The 23774-nt window shown below is 37.7% G+C and overlaps 1 protein-coding gene across 2 annotated transcripts in view; it reads left to right on the top strand.

The window, feature by feature from the left end:
- The window catches only part of DGKH (diacylglycerol kinase eta), a 147287-nt gene extending 140688 nt beyond the window's left edge, over positions 1-6599 (top strand). Inside the window, exons 29-31 of one of the 2 annotated variants that reach the window (XM_072976318.1) lie at positions 120-228; positions 1691-1821; positions 6447-6599. In XM_072976318.1, coding sequence (XP_072832419.1) covers positions 120-228; positions 1691-1821; positions 6447-6536 — 330 coding nt within the window. In that variant the 3' untranslated portion in view covers positions 6537-6599. The remainder of the gene's footprint in view (positions 1-119; positions 229-1690; positions 1822-6446) is intronic. The other variant, XM_031684522.2, reaches the window with a different exon arrangement.
- Positions 6600-23774: the final 17175 nt, after the last annotated feature.

The raw sequence follows: 23774 nt of genomic DNA, 5'->3' as shown, positions 1-23774 counted from the left end.
TAGGAAACATCGTAAACTCTTTTTGGAAGAAGTTATCCCTATATGGTCTCTGCCACCAGAGTGGGATTTTTCTTCTCTTAATATCCTGAGAAAATTCTTTTCTTGCTCCACTCGAACAGGAGCCTCCCATGGATTGCACCAAGAGGAACAACAGAAGCACTGTATTTCGTATTGTGCCCAAATTCAAAAAGGAAAAGGTTCAGAAGCAGAAGACCAGTTCTCAGCCTGGTAGGTGACCCAGATGGAGAGGGAGAGTCGAACATTATGAAGTCATAATGCATTAAAGCGATATCACTGCCATGATGAAAATGTTCTGAGATGCGAGCGCGGTGATCATACTAAATGCCACTGGACGGTACACTATAAAATGGTTCGAGTGGAGGAGTTCCTCTTCTGTTCACTTTACCATAATAAAAAAAATCTTATCATACCTCCAATAAGTCCCACAGGAGTAGGAGTCTGTAGTTAGGAAGCACACGGGGCCACCAGGTGGTTTCCGATTCGCTTCTACTTTGCTGGACGAGTGTCAGCGTGTCTGTTAGGTGGTTCTTCGTCTTACCCAGTGGCAATTCCATGCTTGTAACTTGTTCAAAGTGCAAAATCTACATCATTCTGATAAATGAGCAGGGAAACTTCTGTTTCCTCCTTTAACTTCTAAATACATTTTCCACCTCGTTATGTATTCTCTTTCTCCTTTTTTAAGGACTTTCTATGCCATTTCAGCCCCGCAGTGATGACAGTCCACTGTGACACTTGCATTCTCAAGCAAAGAGTAACCTCTCCCAGATGTTCTTTCTAGTTCCCCTTCCACCTTTCCCTAGAGATGAAGTTTAACGCTGTGTTAGTGCTAAAGCACCGCCAAGGTCTGTGTACATGATCACAGTGCCTTTCATAATCAAATCATGCTATAACTCTTCTGAGTTAGTGGTCTCACTTTAAAAAGTGATATATAACCTTATTTTTGACGATCACAGAGCAGCTATTGAAGGGCGTTTTAAAACCAAATGTGGCAAAATAAGTAGACTTATATTAAGTGAATCAATGTCGAGTAAAATGTGTAAATGAGTGATTATATGTACTGGAAAATAACGACCCAACTAATCTTACTGAGCAACGTTGACAGTTTTTCGATGATATGAAATTGATTTAACAAGACGTTTATTGCTGTAATTATCAATAATTATAATCATCAGTGGAATAGAATCAGTAAAGGTAATACTCGAAGTCATCAAGACCTGAAGCAGAAGTTTGTGTAAAATTGTACCCCGTGTCAGTTTTTAAATTTTAATGAGCATTTGTGCTAATTAAACTATATCCAGTTTTATGTGTGGTCTTAAGGAAATCATTAGAGCGTATTTAGACCTTGTACTACTGATCCTAATCATGAGAAATACATTTTTTTATACATACTGTGTAGTTTGGGTGGCTTTGGGGAGGAAATTGAGCCAAATCGAAAGGCGCAGGTGCACAGCAGCGAATGTCTTTGTGTAATCAGGTCCTCGTGTTGACTGAGTCTGTGACCTGCATGGGAAAAAAAACGGAATTATGGTTCTGTTGAAACAGCACCTTGAACCTTTCCCTTCGCTAGCACTGCTGCTATACTCTGTTTCGCATCTTCTTTGGCCAGCCTTTGCTTTGTAATGCATTGAGCATGTAGAAATTAAGGGGGTTTTGCTCTTAACTTTGGTAGTTCAGAAATGGGGCACAGAGGAAGTTGCTGCTTGGCTGGATCTGCTCAATTTGGGAGAGTACAAAGAAATCTTCATCCGTCATGACATCAGAGGGGCTGAACTTTTGCATCTGGAAAGGCGAGACCTTAAGGTATTTCCTTTGTGCTACTCTTCTGCTCTTGAAGTTTTTCTTGCAAAACAGACTCCTTTCTCCTGTGCCCTTCTGTTCTGTGCTTACTGCTTGGCTTGTGTTATGCAAACGTGCCGTAATCCCGTCTGCATTGTCCTGTGCTCTGCATTCCTTGTCTGCTTTTGAAACAAGAATGTCAGCAATATTTTTCTGTACAATCATTCTCTGAGTGTTATAGCTAAAGCTTAGCATGAATTTAGTAATTTTTCTGTGCCTCCATTGGTATGGCTCTTCCTGTGCTAATATTTCCAAATGGGTCATGTTTCCATCAGCTCATTTTATTGGATCAACATAAAAGATGATCTTTGTGGCTGAAAGTGACTGAAAATATCTAATAAAAAGTTAACAACTCAAAAAGTAATTCAATACCAAGAACAAAGCCTTTCTAATGTATGGAACTAGATGAGAGACTTACAGCAGTGGCTACTTACAGTCCTAGGGCTTCGTTGCATTTCTAAATTGACCTTTCAGAGGTCACATGGACAGCTAGACAAATAAATTCAAATTTCCTTCCCACAATTTACTGTTAAAATTGTATTCTTCTCAAAAATGATATTTTTTTCTTTAGTAAATGAAGTAAAAACTATGCCTTGCTTTTGCTGGAAAACAGCCCAAAACTTACTTGTCCTTTATGACAGGGAAGGAAAATTATTCATTCATGGTCTACTGCAATTCCCTTTTATTCTTTGGGTGGAGACTCAGCAGTAGAAATGCTCAAAGTAGCCTATTCTGTCCTAGGGTTAGATGTAGGATTTTGTCATGGTTTTCTTATCACATGCTGCCATTTAAAAATTCTCAGGTTGACTTAATAAGCAAGTGAAAAAGCCTTCAACATTTGTTGGATTGATTCCTTTCCTGTAGACCAAGTTCTACAATACATAGAATTATGAGACGGTAAATTCCTAATGAACTCATGAATGGTTGTGCCTTTATCTACAAGTATGTTAACAGGGATCTTTAAATACATAATGGGTCGTGTATAGACTTTTATAAAGCAGAGTCATACAGTTCTCACACATCCCCAGTAGACACCAGTTATAACTAAGCATTTTTAGCCAGAGTAATAATAAAATAAGATTAACTAATTACCTTAGTTGAGAGTCCCAAATCTGGAACATATTAAAATATATAGTGTTAGTTCATAAAGTGCAAATTGACGTCAAAACTTAACATGAAAATGAAAACGAAAATGAATGTAAAGGATCATTTCATCCAACACATTTGTGTGGCTTCTGGTATCCTTGGCAGGCAGCGGTATTTACTGAATAGCTACCGATTAATATATTATGCCAGTTTCTCTAGGTGATATCTGCCCTCTAGAAGCTTTTATTTTATTTGCCACAAATAAGCATATTTTCAAGGAAAAGACCATATGTGTGTATAAATATATTTGCATTTGTTATATACATGTACATACAAATGTATATAAACATACAAATGTACACAATGAGTGAAGCAAATATTTGCAGAATGAAAAACAAAGCTCACACGTGAAAGTCAAAGTTAGACTGATAGGACCTGGCTGGGGAAAAAATAAGGGTTGAAAAAGTGATGATTCAGAATTATTTTAGTGAACTTTAGCTTTTCTATGGGACTTTTTTGTTCTGTTTTTCTTTTTAATGCAGATTGCATTCTTCTAATAGAAACTTTTCTTTCAGAAATTTGTATTGACACAGTCCGTTTTAACTCTTGGTTTTAAAACAGGTTGTGGGGCAGTGGGAAAGGAAAGTAATTTTACAGAAGGAGCCTTCAGTAGACCAAAGCCGAACCAGGGAACCAGCTTCCCCGGTTCTCTGTGGTTGTAGCTATTAGAGGGCAGGCACCCTCCAGAGGAAAGTGTCTAAAGCTTGGGGAAGGGTTCCCTACTCCTTAGACAACCTTACCCATCCCATTGCTTCAAATACTGTCTAGGAATGTATCAGTGGTTCACAAGAGTATATCTCCAGCCCTGACCTCATTTGTAAAATTAAAATTGTATCACCAACTCTACTCGATCTTTGGCTGTCACACAGGGATGTCCATCTTAACATGTCCAAAACCAAACTTTTGCCCTCCTGTCCTAACCCCATCCTGCCCCTCCTTCGGGGCTCTACATCTCAGTAACTCTAGTACCCAAGCCAAAGAAACCCAAGGTCGTATTTAGCGTCTTCCTCTTCCTTATCCTTTTCCCCTAACTTGTTAAATCCAGCAAAAAGTCAGTTCAGTTTTAATCTCCATCCATTTCTTTTTCTCCTTTCCACAGTCCTTGTTCCTGCCTGTGTAAAGTCAGTCGCATCCTAACTGGCCTTCCCATCGCTACCCTTGCCCTCCCTAGTCCGTTATCCACATTGCAGCCAGAGTGATATTTTAACATCAGATATATCACTTTTCTGCTTGAAACAGTGAGTCCCCATTTGCGTTCAATAAAGACTCACATCTATGGGACACCTACAAGGTTCTGCCTGTGTATTCAGCCTGCTATGGAATCACTGGCCCTTGCTGGGCTATCTATACCCTTTCCATCCTGGTTTTATAGCATTTGCTTAAAAATACTAACCTCTCTCACCTTAGGGGTGTAACCCTCCTAGGGTGTGCTTCTCCCTCCCCATCACCTGGCTAACTCCTGCTCAGATCTTGGCTCGTGTTCCTTCCTTATCACCAAAACAACTAGAGATGGCAACGTGACAGTCGAAAGGTGGGAAAGGGAAAATGTTTCCAGTGTGCTTTAACAGACAAGTAAACTGATTGCATTATTTTCTGTCCTGGAAGGCAGTAGGAACAAGTGTGGGATACCGAAAAAAAGGGTAAAGACATGGGGGTTCTGTATGTTTGGTTTTTCATTTTCTCCATTTGGAAAATTGTATATACGAAAGGATTGGCAAAATCAAACCATTCGTCCAAAGAAAGAAAAAGCCAATACTAAAGAATGTGATAAAAATAAGAAATACGTAACAAATGTCATGGCATAACTTTATCACAGCCTGACTCCTAGACGACATGAAAATAGTGAACTCACACTGAAGAAAATATAGCTAAGAAGTTAGTGTAACTCTAGGGAAAACATTTGTCTCATGACACTAAAATAGGAATTCTGAGTAGAGTCTACGTCCTTCAAAGAAGTTTTTATTCTTGAGGATACAGTGTACATATGGCTTAAACTAAAATATTCCACATTAAATAAATGTCTTAATCAGATAGCTGTGTTATCAAAAAGGATAAAGAATACTTAAATATTTCACTCATATCAAAGAATCTAAACACCACTGTAAATGCATTTACATTTTTATTTTTCTCTAGGGTTATTTTAAGATTGCTATTTTAGCACACCCTCGGGAAATGTATAGTTGCTATAAGACTGTGGATGACCTGGTGTCGTACGAGCAGATATTTTTCAGGGTCAGTTAAATATTGTAAAAATGTTACCCTGAAATTATCTCAAGAAATAAATTATCTCAGAAAAGAGCACTGGCTATGGAAAGAGTATTTTCCAGAAGGATTCAAAATCATCAGTAGCATTGCTGGTGCAGAATTCAAAGAGCTCATAAGGTATATGGCGGAGAGAGAGAGAGAGAGTGAGTGTGTGTGTGTCTGTGTGTGTGTGAGAGAGAGAGTATGTCTGTATATCTTTTCAGACAGATAATCTTGTGATACCTTTTATTTTCTAGGCTGCTTTAGTAATTTTCAAATATCTCGCGCACTCTGTTTTGTGAAGAAATTTTTTGACTTCACGTATTTAGCAAACTGATTATACCCATTACGCTTAAAGAAGCTTTACAGAGTGGAGGCCTTCACCCTCTTTTTTAGTTTTCTGGACAGTGACTATGCCAGCTCTCTTGGTTGCATCTCATTCATTCCTTCAACAAGTATTTGCCGAGGACCTGCTCCGTGCTGGACGCTCAGCGGTCACCATCCATTTCCGAAAATTAAATATTGGCTTCTTGGTTTTTTTCTAGGAAGATAATTCTTTAAGGAACAAGAAGAGTTCTAAGGGAAAAGGAACCAAACATGCTTTAAGGAAAAGCATCAGCCCACAGACACCTATGTTTAATTTTTTACACTTACCCATTGCAAATTATAAAGAACATTTAAATATTTCACCCAAATCGAAGATGCTAAATGCAAGTGCAAATGCATTTCCTTTCCAAATTTAAGTCATAGTCCCTGGTGTCTTCCTTTAGGATTAGGCCTCACTTGTAAGCTTAATATTTTAGCAAGAAAATGTTTAGTTGTTTTAAGACTAATTGTGGATGCCCTGGTGTCACATGTCACTTTTCTCAGAGATCCCAAAAGGCTCTGTGATTTTTTTTTAGAACAACAACAACAACAAAAAAGAATAAAAAGGAGAGAGTAATCTTGACTCTTAAAGAACTGCCAGCATATATAATTTATGAAAGTGTTGTATTTAAGAGTTTGTGTAAGATGTGATTCTTTACTGGCTGGTAATTTTTTAATGTCAGGCATTGAATATAAACTAAAATGAACTAAACACGATTATTTGCTAGTTAAATATTTAATCCTCAGTTTTCTCTTGTCAATAAACTTCTTTGTCTTTCTTTTCTCTTTCTTTCTCCATTTTTTTCTCTCTTTCTTTCTTTCTTTTTTTTTAGGACCTGGGGATACCGAAGGTGGGTCATATGAAGCGAATTCTCCAGGGAATTAAAGAGCTTGGAAGGAGTACTCCCCAGTCTGAGGTGTAATCAAATTGGTGCTATTCCTTGGAAGGGAAGTAATCGCTACTTAATACAAAGTTCTCGGAAGCACTTTGGCTGTTCTTGCAGTTTTCTGCCTAGATGAGTAAGCACCGCTGAGGCACCTCTAGAGCTTGACATTTTGCCGTGGGTGAAAATTTTGATTTGCGGTATTAGAAAAAAATTTTTGTGCCAAAAAATACATTCCACGAAGCCATTTTCTTATTGTGCAAACCTGACGCGTTCAAGTATGCTCAGAGTAGTGAAAAGGTAGGAGGAATCTGAGACAGTTGCGTTGTCTAAGAGATCGAATTGTAGAATGTTTACTTTCCTTTAACGTGGCCAGATGGAACATTCTTACTGTGCAACCACGTAGCTATGTGGCTAAAAGTACTTAGATTTCATTATTGGAGGCATTGGTTTCCTCCTAAAATCATTGGCTAGAAGACTAAGATGTACATTAAGTTGTGATTTGAATTGGTATCACCTCAGATTCCTAACACTCAGTGGTCAAAGAATATGGTGAAAACCCCTCAAATACTACAAATGAATGCAAATCTTCATGCACGATGTTCCTGCCTGAATTGTCTTTCTGGTTTTTGCATGTCACATTTAATATGGTAATACTTAGCTTTAATGTCAGTTTTAATGGAATTTAATTTATTACTACCTAAGTACCTTTGTGTTGGTTAAAGGCACTTTTCTGTTCTTTGATGTGGAATTTTGCATCAATATTCTATATCTAAGAATTTGTAAACATGTGTCTGTGCCCTAATCAACAAATGATTTACATATTATGCAAGCTAATTTTATATCAACAGATCATAAACAGTAGGTGTGCACATTAAGAAAATTCTCTGGATATTTTCATAAAATTATATGCTCTGTTGCCTAACAAAAATTATTGTAGCTCTCCAAACCAAAATTCCCACATTTCGTTTTTATTTTCATTTCAGTTTAATAATTCTTTAATACTCTGTTTGCATTTATAATACAGTAGACTGTTAACATCCAGAAATTTCTCCAAGGTCTCAACTGGGATTTGCATACTGATTGGTCCCCAAGACTCACCCACTTAGAAAAGTGACTCCTGATACAAACTTCTCAACAAGAGGTTTTAATTTTTTCTTAAGGGCTTTCCATTATTATTATCTCACTTAATTCTTGTGTCTTATCAGGGAGATATTATTTTCCTTTTGCTAAACCACTACATTTCAGTGTAGCTCATTAGAACTTAACATTACAATGATCAAAATCTTTGAAAGCCAAAGGCATACATATCAAAAAGTCACAAAAATATCCTTCAATAAACTTTCTTTAGACATTCTATGCCAAAAAACTAATTATAACGTTTAAAAATCTTCTATAGAAGTAAAGTAAACCGGATACTGACCCAGTGGTGACAATTTCCATAATGTAGCCTTCTAGGTAGGTGCTCAATAGATACACATACGCACGTATATACCTGTACGCATATATGTGTATATACACTTCTGTGTACATTCACACTTGCAAACCTGTAATCTGACATATACTCTCACTGATATTTTCCAGACATTTATTTACCAAAGGCTTAAAGAGAAATATTGATGGGAAAACATTTAAAACGAACTATTGTCAGACATATAATTTAATTATATCAAAAGGGTTTAAATAGTTGACACTTTATTCTGATTTATAACTTGGCTATTTACTAGTAAAATCAGAAAATTGGGATCTCTTAGAAATAAATGAACTTGATGGGTTCCTGACCAAGTGTGTCTGACCATATATTTTACCTGTCTAAATTGTGAATAAATGAAAATTTTCCAAAGGGAATTATATCAAGGAGTTTAAAAGAGCAAAAGGCTACTCCCGTAATAATTTTAATGTTATCCACACCTATGGAATCAAAGGTATTTCTTCTCCAGTCCCTTTTTAGCCCCCGCCCCCACCACCGCAAAATGTCCTGCGCTTTCAGGCACTTCCCTATTGAAATCAAATAGGGGGCACCAGGAGCTCAGAACTCTGTTGAGATCACCAACACCTGACCAGCGCTACCAAAAAACAGGAAAGGTGGAGGCAAGGAACCCTAGGAAAGAATGAATTAATAAGAAATCTTTATTGATTTTCACTCCCCAAAATACCCCTTTGCCAATAGGAAAGATTCTCAAGTTATCACATGTTTCAGAATTTAAGAGTGAGATATAAATGATAGAATTTTTAAATTTGATGTTGATTTTTCACTCCTAAGTAACCTCTCATATATATGCTGAACCTCAGTTAAGGGGATCCTTAGCTAAGATTTTCCTGCAAAATGTCTTTTGAATGAGGAAAATTCTTTAAAATCACAATTTTGAGGTATTTTTTGGTTAAATGAAAGCATCTTTCCCTGTAGCTTTGTCTGTGAATGGCTCTGTAGGACCCACATGACCTCACTCACACCTGTTTGCCAGGACGGTACCCTCAGAGCCTGGTAGGCCACCGTCAGCCTCACGGAGGAGCCAGCTCCTTACACTGGATGGGACTACCACAAAAGTGAGAGGGGCTTCCCCGTGGGACCGGATTGCAGCTCTGGGGAGCGCAGGTGGGGCCTCTGTGCCTTGATCCACATGTAAGCCGAGGTGAGAAGCTCAGCCCGGTCCTGCTAGCCAGCTGTAATTGCCACCTTTTCTCCCCAGTAGACTCTTCCACACGTGGATCATTTGGGAGGGCTGGAGGGGAGTCACAGCCAAATTCCACCTCCTTTCATTTTTCCTTCTCTGCTCATTCTCCTGAGGAAGAACTTGCTTTTCAAGAGAGAGGGGAACAGGGTCAGGCCTAAATAAAATTTTGGCATGCTCAGTTTTTCTCTTCTGTGTCTTTCCACCTCACTTTCTGAGTTTCTTTCTCACTTCTGGCTTCCCATTTTTCCACCTGCCCAAGACATTGATGATTGCTCAAATTCTCACTGCCAGGTACCATCCTTTCCTCATCCACTGTCCCACTAGAAAATGACTCCTTTTCTGTCTCCTCACCTTAGCCCCCTTTGTGGGTCATCTCGCCAAGTATTAGGAAGAAAACAATCTAAATAAACTTAAGTTTACAGTTTGCACTTTATAAAAGGACACTTGCCAATCTAAATGAATGAAAGGATTAAATCATTTGGGGACCAGGACATATATTGCTCTAGCTGAGGGAAGAGGTGATCCATGAACGTCTAGATCTGTGCTGTCCTAGGTCGTAGCCACTAGCTACATGTGGCTCTTTAAATTTAAGCTAATTGCGGGGAGGATATAGCTCAGCGGTAAAGCACGTGCTTAGCACGCATGAGGTCATGGATCTGAACCCCAGTACCTCTTGAATTAAAAATAAATAAGGAAACCTAACTACCTCCCCCCACAAAAAAGAAAAAGAAAAAAATTAACTTAAACTAATTTAATTAGAAATTTAGTTTCTCTGTTGCACTAGCCATATTTCAAGTGCTCAGTAACGGTGTTGAATATTTCCATCATTGCAAAAATTCTCCTGGATAGCACTGCTGACATCATTGCTACTCAAAAAAATGCGGTCCATGATCGAGCAGCATCCGTATCACCTGGGAGCTTATAGAAACGCACAATCTTAGTCCACTCCAGACCTGTTGAGTCAAAAATCTTCCTTTTAATAAGATTCATCAGGTCATTAGTACTGGCATCAGTATATTTTATCTCACCTAGATAGGAGAGATCTGAGGTCTTCAGAGGTCCTCAGAATAGCATACTCCACAACCGTTTCCTATCCCTTCTCCAGCTGACCCCAGAAATAAGCTGAAATTCACTCATCACCCAGCTGAGTTTTCTTCTCAATCTTTTTTTCCTAATTCTGGTTCTAGATGAGCCTTACCTACCCAGTATGTATTTTGGTAGCTAAGGTGGAACATGGGAGATTGACTGACACAGCTTGCCCTCTCTCCAGCCCCTCACCTCATGTCTAAGTCACTTACAACCTGCATTTGCTCGCTTTGTTGCTCATGTGACGTTCTCATTTGTTCACAACTTAAGTCAGAGACAACATTTCAGAAGAGTATGTACTGAGATAAGTAAAGACTGGGTCAGTCTCCAACAGCTTGCACTTTTCACTTCCTCTTATCAGTAGGTGATCCTGTTGACATGATTCATGCTTGAGGACACACGGCAGCACAATGTAAAATGAATCATTAGGCATGGAAAAAAAAAAGAGAGAGACCTAAGATGATTACAAGTAAAGTGAATGTGTCATTAAAGCCCTCTAAGGGAGCATGTTTTGCTAGACTAAAACCTGGCTTTCTTATTATGCTAACTTATCCTGATTTTCTGATAGTTAATAATTCCCTAAAGTAGTGCCTGAAAAATAATATATTTTTGACCCTCAGGACAGAAATTATTTAATTTATGGTAAGGTCTTTTCCCAGTGACAGATGGTCAATAATCCTTAATTTTTACATAGTGATATAATTTACCAAAACTTTACTGCCTAGAGATTCTTTAGCTAATTTTAAATTAATAAAGAAGCCACTACTTTGGTCTCCATAGTAGTTATTTTTAAAAGGAATTGAGGAAGGAAATATTCATGCAAAGCTATGACTTAAAAAATTAGAGTGGAAACCTGTCTACATCATTTCTAAAGTAAATTATCTGTTATCTCTGGGTTGACAAGATAGTGGACTTTTATATTGTACAGATGTGAATTCTTTACAGATGTCACTTTTCACTAAGCTATAAAAACATTACATTTCACAACCTTGACACGTAGGATCTCCCCTGCTCCCTCCCCCTCAAGTGAACTTATCTTGCATTTTTCAGATGCAAACTGGATAAAAGCGGTGGGGCTAGAGATTGATGGTAAAAGTGGCAGTTTTTAAACACCTAGTTCTTTAAATCAGCTGAAAAGACTGAGAAGGGACAATTCCTCAGCGTTAACCGTTGGTCAGTGGAATAGCTTCCTGAGTGGTGTCCAGGGCTTGGCTGCCAGGCCACTCCTCTCACTGGCCCACACCAAGTGCATGGGGCTTGGGATTTGTCTGTCTGCAATATCATCTCCCCAGTGACTCTTGGCGAGCAATCCCTGTGTCAGATGGCTAATATATTGCCTTTGCAATAGGATGCCTTCCTAAAGAAACAAGTAAAACTTTTAAGAGGCAATGATTATTGGTTTTGATCATCCACAAAGCATTCATTTTTCTCATTACTGTTTTCTCTTTGTTTTCTCCAAATTTTGTTTAAAGACGCTTCTCGTAGAAGTTAAAAAAACTATAAAGGTTTATCATTACAGAGAACAGAGCGATAAAAGACAGCTGGACTGTACCTATTTGTACACTTCTTTCTGTTATTTTCAGGAAAGAAAGTTTAACAGAGTAACTGAGACTGCATTGAACTCAGTAATGATGTTTAAGGAAAAACCCCATTATTACTAATATAGGTGAACAGGTTAATTCCTTTATGTAGTTCAGATTCTACGTACATATATTTATGTCCTCTTTCTTTAATTTTTATGCACTTCCAAGTTTTAGTTGGAAAATAGAAACCAAACCACTACTTAAAAATCATAAAAACTCCACATAAAATATTTCATGTTATCTGCAAGTTATTCATTGTATAGGAATTTATGAAATAGTCTGGTTATTTCATAGAACTGCATTTCAGGAGTAAATTAACCAAACCTAAAGGAACATAGGGTTACTTTTTAAATAGATTAAAATAAATTTCATACTCAGTTGATAATGCCATTGAAGTAGGTAATGCAGTTAAGATACACAAGCTAAAAAGGAAAATGAATATATTTTGTGGTCCTTCCTGTTTGATTGCACTGTTGTTTATCACAGCTTAGCCATATCTATTTCTGTATTCTAAGTATTAAGCTGATATGTAGCTAAAGATTTCCTACAGTTCTGGTAACTGGTAACTAGTGCTGTGAAAGGTTTTGGTGTTGTAACATTCCCAGTTTTGTGAGTTATATATTGTATATTGAAGATGACTAATAAATGGGAGTAATATATTTATCTAGAGCTGGGAAAATATGATAATTATTTTCAGATCTTCAAGTAAGTTGTATTGAATTTTTTCTTCCTCTTAGGTGAGACGAAAGACTCACTTTTACGTTAAAATGTCTATTTATACAACAAGTTTCTCCTTTTACTGGTTTTATTAATTTTCATATTAAAAATCTTTCTTATCTTTTTATATTAAGAGAATTATCATGCTGGTGACTCAAACTGCCAAGATGTATTTTAGTTTGCAGGGCTTTTGGCAGACGAAATATTTAATAACCAACCAGCTTTGTATATTTTGTGGCTTTGGGAGCAAGAATTTTACCTTTGAATCTCTGTGCGAGGCAGTGCTGATATCAGCAAAGTCAAAACAGACAGTATTATACATAATCATCAGTAGAAGGTTTTTACACGTTGTATAAATCAGTGCATTTATTTATTATGTGGTGAAATTTAACCTTTATACAAAATGCAATTCTAGCTCTTTTCTTTGTTATTGCTGTTGCTTAGAATGTAATAGCTCTGTCAATGATTTACTTGTGTACTTGAAGTACTCGTTTCTGTCAAACAGATGCCCAATTTTTTTCCTTGTAAAATATGGTATTTTTTTTCTACCATCAGAGATAACTGAAAAGTAATAGGCATTTGGTTAAAAAATAATTTTCACGTTTAAAGGAAATATGGAAAAAGGCATAAAGCCAAAATGAAATCACCAATATTAAGAATTCAATGTAACCAAGGGATTCATTATGCTATATTTTGTCTGTATATATTTTATCTTCAATCAGAGCTTCTTTTCTGTGGTAAACTTTCAATTTTTGTTATAAAAGAGAGCTCAGTGGTTATACTGCCAATATGACATTCAAATGAACATGACGAATCTTGACCCCCTCCTCCCTAAATATCCCATATCTGCAGCTCTAGATTTCAGGGTGTATATTTTTAACAGGTTTGCAATTGACTCTGGGCTGCGTTAGTCATAATAACCACGAGGGATAATGGTTCATTTCTGTCAGTTAAGTCAATGGGATTTTATTTGAGTTTTGAATTACTTCTATTTTCAAATAGTCTCTACTCAACTGTTTAAAAAAACCCGAAGTTTAAAATTTAATGGTGCAACATACCACACAGAATGAAATCACGTTTTCAAGGCAGAAAAATAACTGTTCTGATTTAACATCAGGCCGTATCGTATACCAAAGAAATCACTTTAACAAGCCCAAAATCCAATGGTTTCATTGTCTTACAGTGTAAGCAGTAGATGAATTGTAAACTATTTAAGAGCTGTAGTAGAAGATGAAGAATTAATTGACTATCATTTTAAAGACAGAGTTTTATATTAATTTTACTGTTGCACAAGCAATTATCGAAGGCAGGCAAAAAGAAAATATATGAGAAACATGAAATGGGAATTAAAGGGAAATGGAGCTTGGTAATTTGGGAAAGGTTTGGAAATGAAGAGGTTGAACATAGACATCTTACATCCTGGAAATGCAAAACGTGTGAGATGCATCATGAGCACATACCGCAGAAACAAAAAAATGCCGCACTGGTAAAGTCTTTTCAAAATAGCTAGTGAGTGGAGGAGGGTGTAGCTCAAGCACATGCCTGGCATGCACAAGGTCCTGGGTTCAATCCCCAGTACCTCCTCTAAATGTAAATAAATAAACCTAGTTACCTCCTTAACCAGTGAGTTTAGGGAGCCCATTCTACTGTTGAAATCTAGAAGTTAGTTAAGCGGATAGTTTGAATGACCTGATCATTTGTGTTCATTACACAAGGTCTGTAGTCTGTCAACTTAGTGAGTGACACGGACGGCAAGTCTGAAGGGCTCGGCGAGCTCCCGGAGAACGCTGGTAAATGTCGATCAGACCAGACCATGCAGCGTAAAGAGATTTTCATGAACCTTCTAAGCCTTGAAATGTGTTAGCAATGATTCCTTTCATTTGAAACAACAAAAGTATTAAAATGTACAATATTATAAACAGCTGAACTCTGTGATGCTGGAGATGGGAGTAAGGTTTAGGCTTATTGGTTTCCACCGCTGACTTTGGCACTGACTCATGTCCTTTCTATGAGCTATGTGTTTTGGTGCCTCGGTTTCCCTAATTAGAAATGGTACACAGTGTTACCAGTTATACGTACTTGGTCATTTTCCTCGTACAAAAGGAACTGTGTAAAGTGTGAATCATACCTAAATTTACGGCTTCTTTCCTATTGTCGTTTTAGATAGAAAGAAAGGTTTCCCAGACTATAGCATGAAAATTGAAAGTCCAAATTAGCACCCCTCGATGTTCATCTTAAAAATGAGACTGAAGTCACATTAGTACTGTCTGCACCAGAGTAGGTTATGGCCATCTTCATCTGTGTACTGCAGGTTCATGTTATTTGTTTCAGGATAGATGAAAAACTCCCTTCTAAGAATTGCAGAAGTTTACAGTAATTTAAGTTTTTTACACTCTTCCCCAGACAGCATTTTATAACAGTAAATTATATAACAGTAAAACATACATATAATTGAATATATACAATAAAATATATATATTTTAATCAAGACCTTCACATCTTTTCTGAAATTAACAACCCAAAGAGGAATATGTCTCTTTAAATCAACATTTTAAAAAAAGAAATACCGGACTCCCTTACCTTGTTTCCCCCTGTGACGTTACTTACTCTCTGTACTAAGTGAATTCTGAATGGTTCCCTTGTTGTTTAAGCTGAAGCATGGATCTCTCTGGCTGTGGAATGGTACTCTCCCATGCAAAGTATGTTCAAAACTTCCTGTAAAGAAACAAAACTAGAAAATGTCTTAATTATTACCATAATGGAAATCCAAGTACAATTAAGGAAAAGAAATTAGAATAACCTAGTTAAAATTATTAAATGTAGACGAGGATAAATGAATATTGACTTTACCTGACATTTGAATTCAGTCACTAGCTGATCCATGACTTAAAATTTTCTTTGCTCAATCTGGTATTTATTATAGCTTAATCTGATAAATTAGAGCTCCTGCTGCATTTACCCCCAAAATGTTGGAATTACAAGAGGGTGTAAGCTGCATGACATGAGGGAAGAGACTGAATGAGAATTCATTCCCATGTATTTTGATCTGTCTTAATGATACAACTTAGTTTTCATGATGACAGCTCTAAATGATGATCCCAGAATGATTTGGTACCGTGACAGGAAGAAATTATTTTTCTGGGAACTTGCTTCCTGCAATGACCTGATATACAGATGACCTTCTTATAATTAAAATTAATTATAATTTTAATTGGAACCTGCCCTGTTTACAGATTTCCACTGTGCAGCAGTTTGTTCATATACATAATGATGCGGATGAAAGAAGTGCAAACTTGAGCAGTTCTTTTGTTTCCTCGCCTCCTTTTATTTGAAAAGCTTTCAGAAAGCTCTTGAAAGATGACACAGTTCTCATAGCAACATTACGTGATTATGTTCTTCTGCCAAGACACTCAGAAGCTAAAATATGGAACAAAACAAGTGCTTAACCTAATCTTAGTTTTGAATTGTATAAGCAAAAGCATTTTCTACATCAGACGGTTTTTTTAGTATTCGTGCAGTTGCGTATTTCATTTTTCGTCCATCTCAAAAATTGAATTGGCGTTTTATGGTCTATTTCTAATTAGGTGCAGTAAAGCAAAGCGACAATTCCATTGCCTCGTTTCAGGCCTTTATCAGTACAAACCTTCACCATTTTTCTCTCCTATGCTTTTGCCGTAGTTTTTCAGCAACTAGTTTTCCTCCCTTCATTCTCCCCTACCTCAAGTCTGTCATTCATATGGTTGACACTGTGGTCTTTCTGAAACACAAATTTGTTTTGTCATCCCTTTGCTAAAGATTCTTAACTAGACGCTCCTTTCTTTACAGCATAGCAACCCAGCTCCTTAGCGGGATGGATAAGGACCTCTGTGACCTTGCCTCTTCCCACCCTTTGTAGCATCCTCACCTATCATTTCTTCTGGAGACCTTTTGTAATCCAGGAATTTCAAACTACTCACAGTTAAGTGCTTTGGCATAATCACATGGCATAGATCAACTCACTCAAGACTCAGTTCAAATTTTACCTTGTGGGACCCTCTACCTGGCTTCCCCAGGCGGAGTTAAGTATTTCTTCCATGCTCCATAGTCTCTTGAAACCTCTATTAAAATGACATTTCAATAATTCAGTATATATATCTGTCTTTCTGCCACTGAATTTTTCTATCTTTGTAGCCTAGCACATATTAGGACTTTAATAAATGTTTTTGAATGAATGAAGTTAATGTAGAACTCATGTATCTCTGTATTTTTATACTTTCACAAATGGATGCATAGACTTCCCAGAGAGGCCTCATGAGGGGTGTGTGTATTCAGGAACACACTGGCACTCTGCAGAAACCAACAGAAGAGAGGCAGCAGGGAAGAGCAGTTGCTCCATGAAGGATAATTATTTCTTAGCTGTTAATCAGAAATAGTTACCAAATCTGAATTCTTGTTTCTAAAATTGAGGTTTAGAGGGGAGGGTATAGCTCAGTGGTAGAGGGTGTGCTTAGCATGCATAAAGTCCTGGGTTCAATCCCCAGTACCTCCACTTTAAAAATAATAATAATAAAAATAAATAAATATTTAAAAAAGATAAAATTGAGGTTTATAAAATTTTCACATAACTGCCAAAGTCTTGTCGTTCATAAATATTGCCCTAAAGATGATCTTTCTCTTTTGCAGGTAATCAGTTTATACGATCTACATAAAGACATACACTGATTACCTCCACAAAATAATGAGACTTGAGAAAGAATGAAAAACAGTAATGTAGGTGAAATTTTCTGAAAAATCATTTTCAACCAGAGATAGAGACTGAACATGTGTGATTTCAGGTCATTTATAGTTAATGATTATTTCATTTTTTATTATGCAAATGTAAGAAGACTCATTGGTCATTGTTATCGCCCCATATAGAACATAAAGACTAAAAACTATTACCTAAGGGTCTGTTATTCTTGTGCGATTTTTGTAAAGCCTTTCTAACATGTCTCCAAATTATGAAAAAGGTTAACACCCAAAGCCCTTTAAAGTTAAATAACTTTAAAAACGAAATGAATCCAAAATGCATGTAATTAAATTAATGGCCTCTTACTTCACTCACTTATTAGACATTTTTCCACCTGCTCTACCCTTGGCACCTGATTAGTCCTGGAGATAACAAATAGAATAAGTCATAGCTCTTGTTTAATAGAGTTCCAGTTCATTTTTATAATTATTTTTCTACAGTCTCTTTAAGAAAGTGGGAGGAGGAGAAAATCAATTATACTTCAATTAAAAAAAAAAAGAAATTGAGAAGACATGTTTTTAAACCAAGTATTTTTTTTTCAGAGAAGTGGTCACCTTCCGCCCAAAAAGCTACATTCTGTGTCATTAAGAGGTAACCCCATTTTTATGTCCACAGTTTTTGTATTTTCAGGTCAACCACAAATAATTTTTGACCATTTGTCAAGTACATCTTCCATCAATCTTATAGATCCCAGTTCCGCAACCATAGGTGCTACATATGAGCCAAGGGACCGATGAATTTGAAGGACACAAGTTAAATTGTGAGTTCATTTTAAGAAGGCAAATATCCTCATTAATACCACAGACACCAACATATACGAAGTATGGGAACCCACAATAGAGGGAAAAAAAGTTATCAAATAATGCTGATGTACTTCAAAGGCTCCATTTGAATGTATTGGTTGATGATTCCACCTCAGTGATTTTTAACGGGGATTAGGGAGTAATAATATTTAACAGGTAACATACTTATCTAAGCATATAGTAAATATATTACTCATATTTGTGTGGCTCAATGCACTAATATATAGATGAAACAAAACAAAAATATTTGAGTTATAAAAAAATTAACCTCTGAATATTTATTGATGGTTAGACAATAGGGTTCCTTTAAGAGAAGGAAAAACACTCTTGTCAGTAAGTATGAAAAAAAACCTTACTTGTATCTATATTTACATTTTGATAGGCATATTTTGAAGTCACTGTTTCCCATCATTATAAAGTATCAGCCATTTCTATGCTCTCCAGCAAAAGCAGACTTTTAATTTGATACAGCCTTGCTCTCTGTTCGATGTTGCAAAAGGTCCACAAGAGAAGGAGGCTCAGAAGGCTGGATACTTGGCCCTTATATTCAGCATATTCATCTTACCTTTCCATAAAGATAATCAGTCATTATTTGCCTCCTATTTATCAAGTTGAAAAACCTAACAGTATAGTTCCTTTTACCCCTTAAGTTGCGAAAGATAGTTGTACTCTGGCCTTTGCCATATTACTTATACTAAGAATTTGCTACATTTTGGAAGTCTGTTTTGAAACTTGTATCTGAAAGGTGCAGACTGCATCTATCTCTTTATTACACAGTGGGCTCTGTTTGCTGCAGAAAAGAGTGAAACTTTAACCTGCTTAGCACACTTGCCAGAGAAATATACCTGACAGAGCGGAGGTGATAACTTTGGCTCTATTTACTTTTAATAATGGTAAGAAAACGTGAGTTTTGTTTGTTTACATGCTGTTTACAATGGCATAATTTTTTAAATATTATACAACAATTGAGATATTTATTGCATACTATTTTAAAGATGTTTTATGTGTTTTCACCTTTGGAATATATTGTTACAGTTCCTTATACCAATAATTTGGGTGGCTTTGTTAATGTAGCTGGTAATTTTTATGACTACTAAGTGACCAGTTTTCCGTGCCTTTTATTGTGGGATGCATGATTATGTATTTATTGTATGGGAGTCACTGATGCGTGTATTTTTGTACTTTGCCGAGAGTAATGGTTGATCTCGATGTACATGATGAAGAGAGATGCCTTTCCCAAAGGGCACTGCCTTGAGATTGTCCTTCTCAAATAAAAAGAATGCATTTGGACAGTGTGTGAAGTCGACATTCTTTCTGATCAGAATCTCATTTTTTAAAATTAAACCTTTTATTTTGAGATAGTTGTAGATTCACATATAATTGTAAAAAAAATAACAGAGAGAGAGAATGAGATCCTGCATGCCCTTTACCCATTTCCCCCAGTAATGACATCTTACAAACCTGTATATAGCACATGATTGCAACCAGGATATTGACATTGACACATTCAAGATGCTGAAACATCCTCTCATCGCAAGGACCCACAACAAGGATCCCTCATGTTGCCTTTCTATGGCCACACCTACTTGCCCCCAACCTCCACCTCCTCCTTTACCCTGGACAACCATTCATCTATCTCCACTTTCATGACCTTGTTATTTCAAGAACGTTATATTAATGGAACCCTGCAGTATGTGGCTTTTTTTTTCACTCAAATTTCCTGGAGTTTCATCCAAATTGTTGCATGTATCAATAGTTATCAATAGTTTGTTTCTTTTTATTTCCAAGTAATATTCCATCTGGTGGGGGAATTCTTAATGGTAAAAACATAATTGAGTTTATCCTTAGAGTAATGAGTCCTTGAAGTTCACCAATAAATATTTGTTAAGAACCAAAGGTGGAACAGGTGTTGTTTCCAGTGCGAGTGGTCTAGGAAAAGTCCTTTGAGATTACTGTCTAGTGAGGAAGAAAGGTTATTGTAACATAGAGCGTTATGTGCGGTGATGAAACATGCAGCCAAATACGTGGGAAGCACAGAGGAAAGGACGATGTAGAGGAGGTTCAGGGGCATCTTCCTGAATAGGTTACCTTGAGTTGAGTGTTACAGCTGTTAGCCAGGCAAAGTATGGGACATGCAGAGGTGACAGTGCAAGGTAAAGCAGCAAAACGGCATGGTGGGTACAGCGTGGTGTTGCTGAAGCAAAAAGGGAGTACAGTGAGAGAGGTGATGGAACTTGAGCAGGAGAGGACCAACAATGGCATCAGACTTGACCTCCGTGGGTGGAACTGACTTGCAGAGATCTAAGAACAGGGAGAACAGCTGGAAGTTGCTGATGGGGTCTGAGCAATAGATGATGAGGGACTTCTTTAGGGCAGTTTTAGTGGAAATGGAAATGAGGGAACAGATCTGAGAAATACTGAGGGGAAAATACCTGCACTTGGAGACTGGCTGTGGAAGAACGAGGAGAGAAAAACCCCAGGTTTCTACTGAATGAAAAGGAAAGTACTATGCTCAAATTCATATTTGGGCATCATGGGTTTAAGGTGATTGATTGTAGGCTGTTCATAAAATACATGACAATGTTGGAGAGAGGTTTGGGGAGGAAATACAGATCTGGGAGCCTCATCAGGTGGGCTGAAGCCATTAGGATGGAGTTGTCCTGGAAGATCCTCAGGGACTCAGAAAAGGGCCCCCACAGAGCTGGGACTCTGACCTTGGAGGAGGGGTGCTGGTCCAGGAGACCAGTGTGATGGAGCTGGTTCTGGGAGAGCCAGAGGAAGAAGCAGGAGAGTGAGACCGATGGCCCTTCCAGGGTGAGAACTGGTACCCAGGTGACGCTGGCAGCAACAGTGAGCCAAACAAAACAGGAAGAGTGAGCCTTCCCCTCCCGCCTTCCAATTTCCCTCTTGGCACAGCGGGCAGGAAGCCAGCTGGCGAGGGAGCAGTGCCATTTGTATTGCAGAACCTCAACCCCAGCATCACAGAGCAGACGATCAAAGTGTGTACTGGGAGCTGAGAGGTAACGGTTCAGTAAGTGGCCACTTGGTCTAGCAAGGCACTCTTTTGTGAGAACAACAGTCTTTATCATATTCAGTGGAAAGTGGGACAAGACGCCGCCCCAGGAGGAATTGTTGAGGGAGTGGACAAGTCTTAGCTTATAAAAGAGAAACTTCAGGGTTGGGGGGAGGGGTAGAGATGGGAGGAGATGAGGTTGGATGTAGAATTGATTCAAATAGTTGAAGGACCATCATGGGGAGTTGGACTTGCCTTAGTTCTCTTTAAAATTTTTAAAATATTTTTTATAAAATTTTAAAGGTTACTTTCCATTTACAGTTACTGCAAAATATTGGCTCTATTCCCCGTTGTACATTTCATCCCTGTCCTTATCTGAAACCCAATCGTTTGTATGTTCCCCTCCCCAACCCCTGTTTGCCCCCCCCCAGTTTGTTCTCTGTATTTGTGAATCTGTTTTCTTGTTACATTCACTAGTTGGTTGTATTTCTTAGATTCCGCATATGATTAGTATCATACAGTATTTGTCTTTCTCTGTCTGCCTTATTTCACTTAGCATAATGCCTTCCCAGTTCATCCATGTTGCTGCAAATGGCAAGAATTTGTTCTTTTTTATGGATGAGTAATATTCCAGTGTGTGTGTGTGTGTGTGTGTGTGTGTGTGTGTGTACCACATCTTCTTTATGCATTCACCTGCTGATGGACAACTATTATAAATGAGATAAGCAAATAAAATTGAAAAAAATGCAATGTCCAAAGACATACTGGGCTATTTCATTGAATGAGTTCCCCTTTGAGATAAGGGTTCATACAGAGGCTGAGAGAATGTGAACTCCATGTGGAAACAAAGTTTTTTTTTAGCAGTGTATCCCAGTGAATGGATCAGTGCTTGGCCCATGGTATGTACAGTATATATTTGGTGACTAAGTTGGAAGTAATTCAAGCATCAGATCACAGGACCAGAACACCTTGGGTCCCCTTCAGTCCTGCAGTTGGCTATATATAAAGGAAAAATATGCATAGTCCTAACCAAATTAGGAAACAAATGAACCAGAGTTTAAACTTCAAAAAAAGCTTGTTATCCACCATCTTTTTAAAAGCAAATCACTAGTAACCAAAACCTTTATGCATCTCCATGGTGATCCTGAGACTGCCAGATTCCGAAGGACTTTCTGAATCATCATATTAAATTACTTCCTCTCTAAAATGCAAATTATATTTTATTATATAATAATTATTTAAAGTAGTTATTTGTTTCTATAGCCATAATCCTTGATTAATCAGATGGCCAATTCCCTAATCATGGCAGTTAGCTGTTGATAGTCTTTGTCCATTCAGGCTGCTATAACAAAATACCCTAAGCTGGGTGGATTTTAAACAAATTTATTTCTTACAGTTCTGGAGGCTGGGAAGTCCAAGATTAAGGCATCACTGTGTCTGGAGAGAGCCTGCTTTCTGGTTCACAGAAAGCCATCTTCTCCCTCTGTTCTCATGTGTTGGAAGAGACAAGTGTTCTGGAGTCTCTTAAAGAGCCCTAATCCCATTCATGAGGGCTGTGCTCTCATGACCTGATCACCTCCAAAATGCCTGCCTCCTAATACCATGAAGATGTATTGGAGATGAGGATTTCAACAAATATTCAGACCATGGCATAGTGCTAGAAAATTAAATTTTTACCAGGAATTCTAAATTGGGTAGGTGTCTTTTTTTAAAATTATTATTATTATTATCATTTTAGAAATTAGAATTGTCCCAGTAATTCAATGATTTGAACCTAATCATTCCTTCCCTAGCTCTAGCCTTGGCGTTTGTCTCCCTTGGTCTTTGTGCCACCACTGGTGCATTCACAGGATGTGACAATCAGTGCTGTGGTTGGTAACATCCTGGAACTTGTCCTATGGCTGGGGTGTGGATTCTAACCACAAGAATGAGAGGCTACAGATGAAAAACTGTAGCCGCCTGTTATTGTATAGTACATCTTAGTTTGAGGCATTATATGTACATTTAATCTTCAGAATAACCCTGTATGTTTAGTATTAGCTGTGTTGGAAATGTCCTCACACCGTCCACACAACTCCAGTTGGTCCTACTTCTGGGGATGACATTTTGGTTAAATGTAGGCATTGGGCGTGATCCTTCCTTAAGGGAGTGATGCTGACTTACCAGATGGGAAGCAGCCCCCAGAAGCGTGGCGTCAGGAAGAGCACCTTCTCCGCGATCTCTCCCACCCACCTCCCTGCCACCCCAATCCACGCTGCCATGGCACCCTAGTGACTGAGAGGAAGCTCATAAATGGAAGGGATCCAAGATCACATTGTTTAGGTTGTTCTAAGCTTTTTTGACTGCTACTTACAGTGAGAGATACATTTTTCCCAGTATGCACAAATACATACATAGGTGTGTATACATATATGTATATATAAGCATAGATATTGATATATCAACAAGTTTGACGAAACAACACTTACGCAGAAGCAGTGTGCTTTAAGATTTTATTTTTCTATTTTGTTTTTTAAATTACTGATTACAACCTATTAAAATGATTTTATAACCTGCTAATGGAAGGGTCAGCAAATTTTTTCTGGAAAGAGCCAGATAGCAAATATTTTGGGCTCTGTGAGCCATGTGGTCT

Source organism: Vicugna pacos, chromosome 14 (genome assembly GCF_048564905.1).
Source record: "Vicugna pacos chromosome 14, VicPac4, whole genome shotgun sequence".
Classification (NCBI taxonomy): Eukaryota; Metazoa; Chordata; class Mammalia; order Artiodactyla; family Camelidae; genus Vicugna; species Vicugna pacos.
The sequence above is the reverse complement of the archived record's forward strand: the minus strand, read 5'-3'. Positions and strand labels throughout refer to the sequence as shown.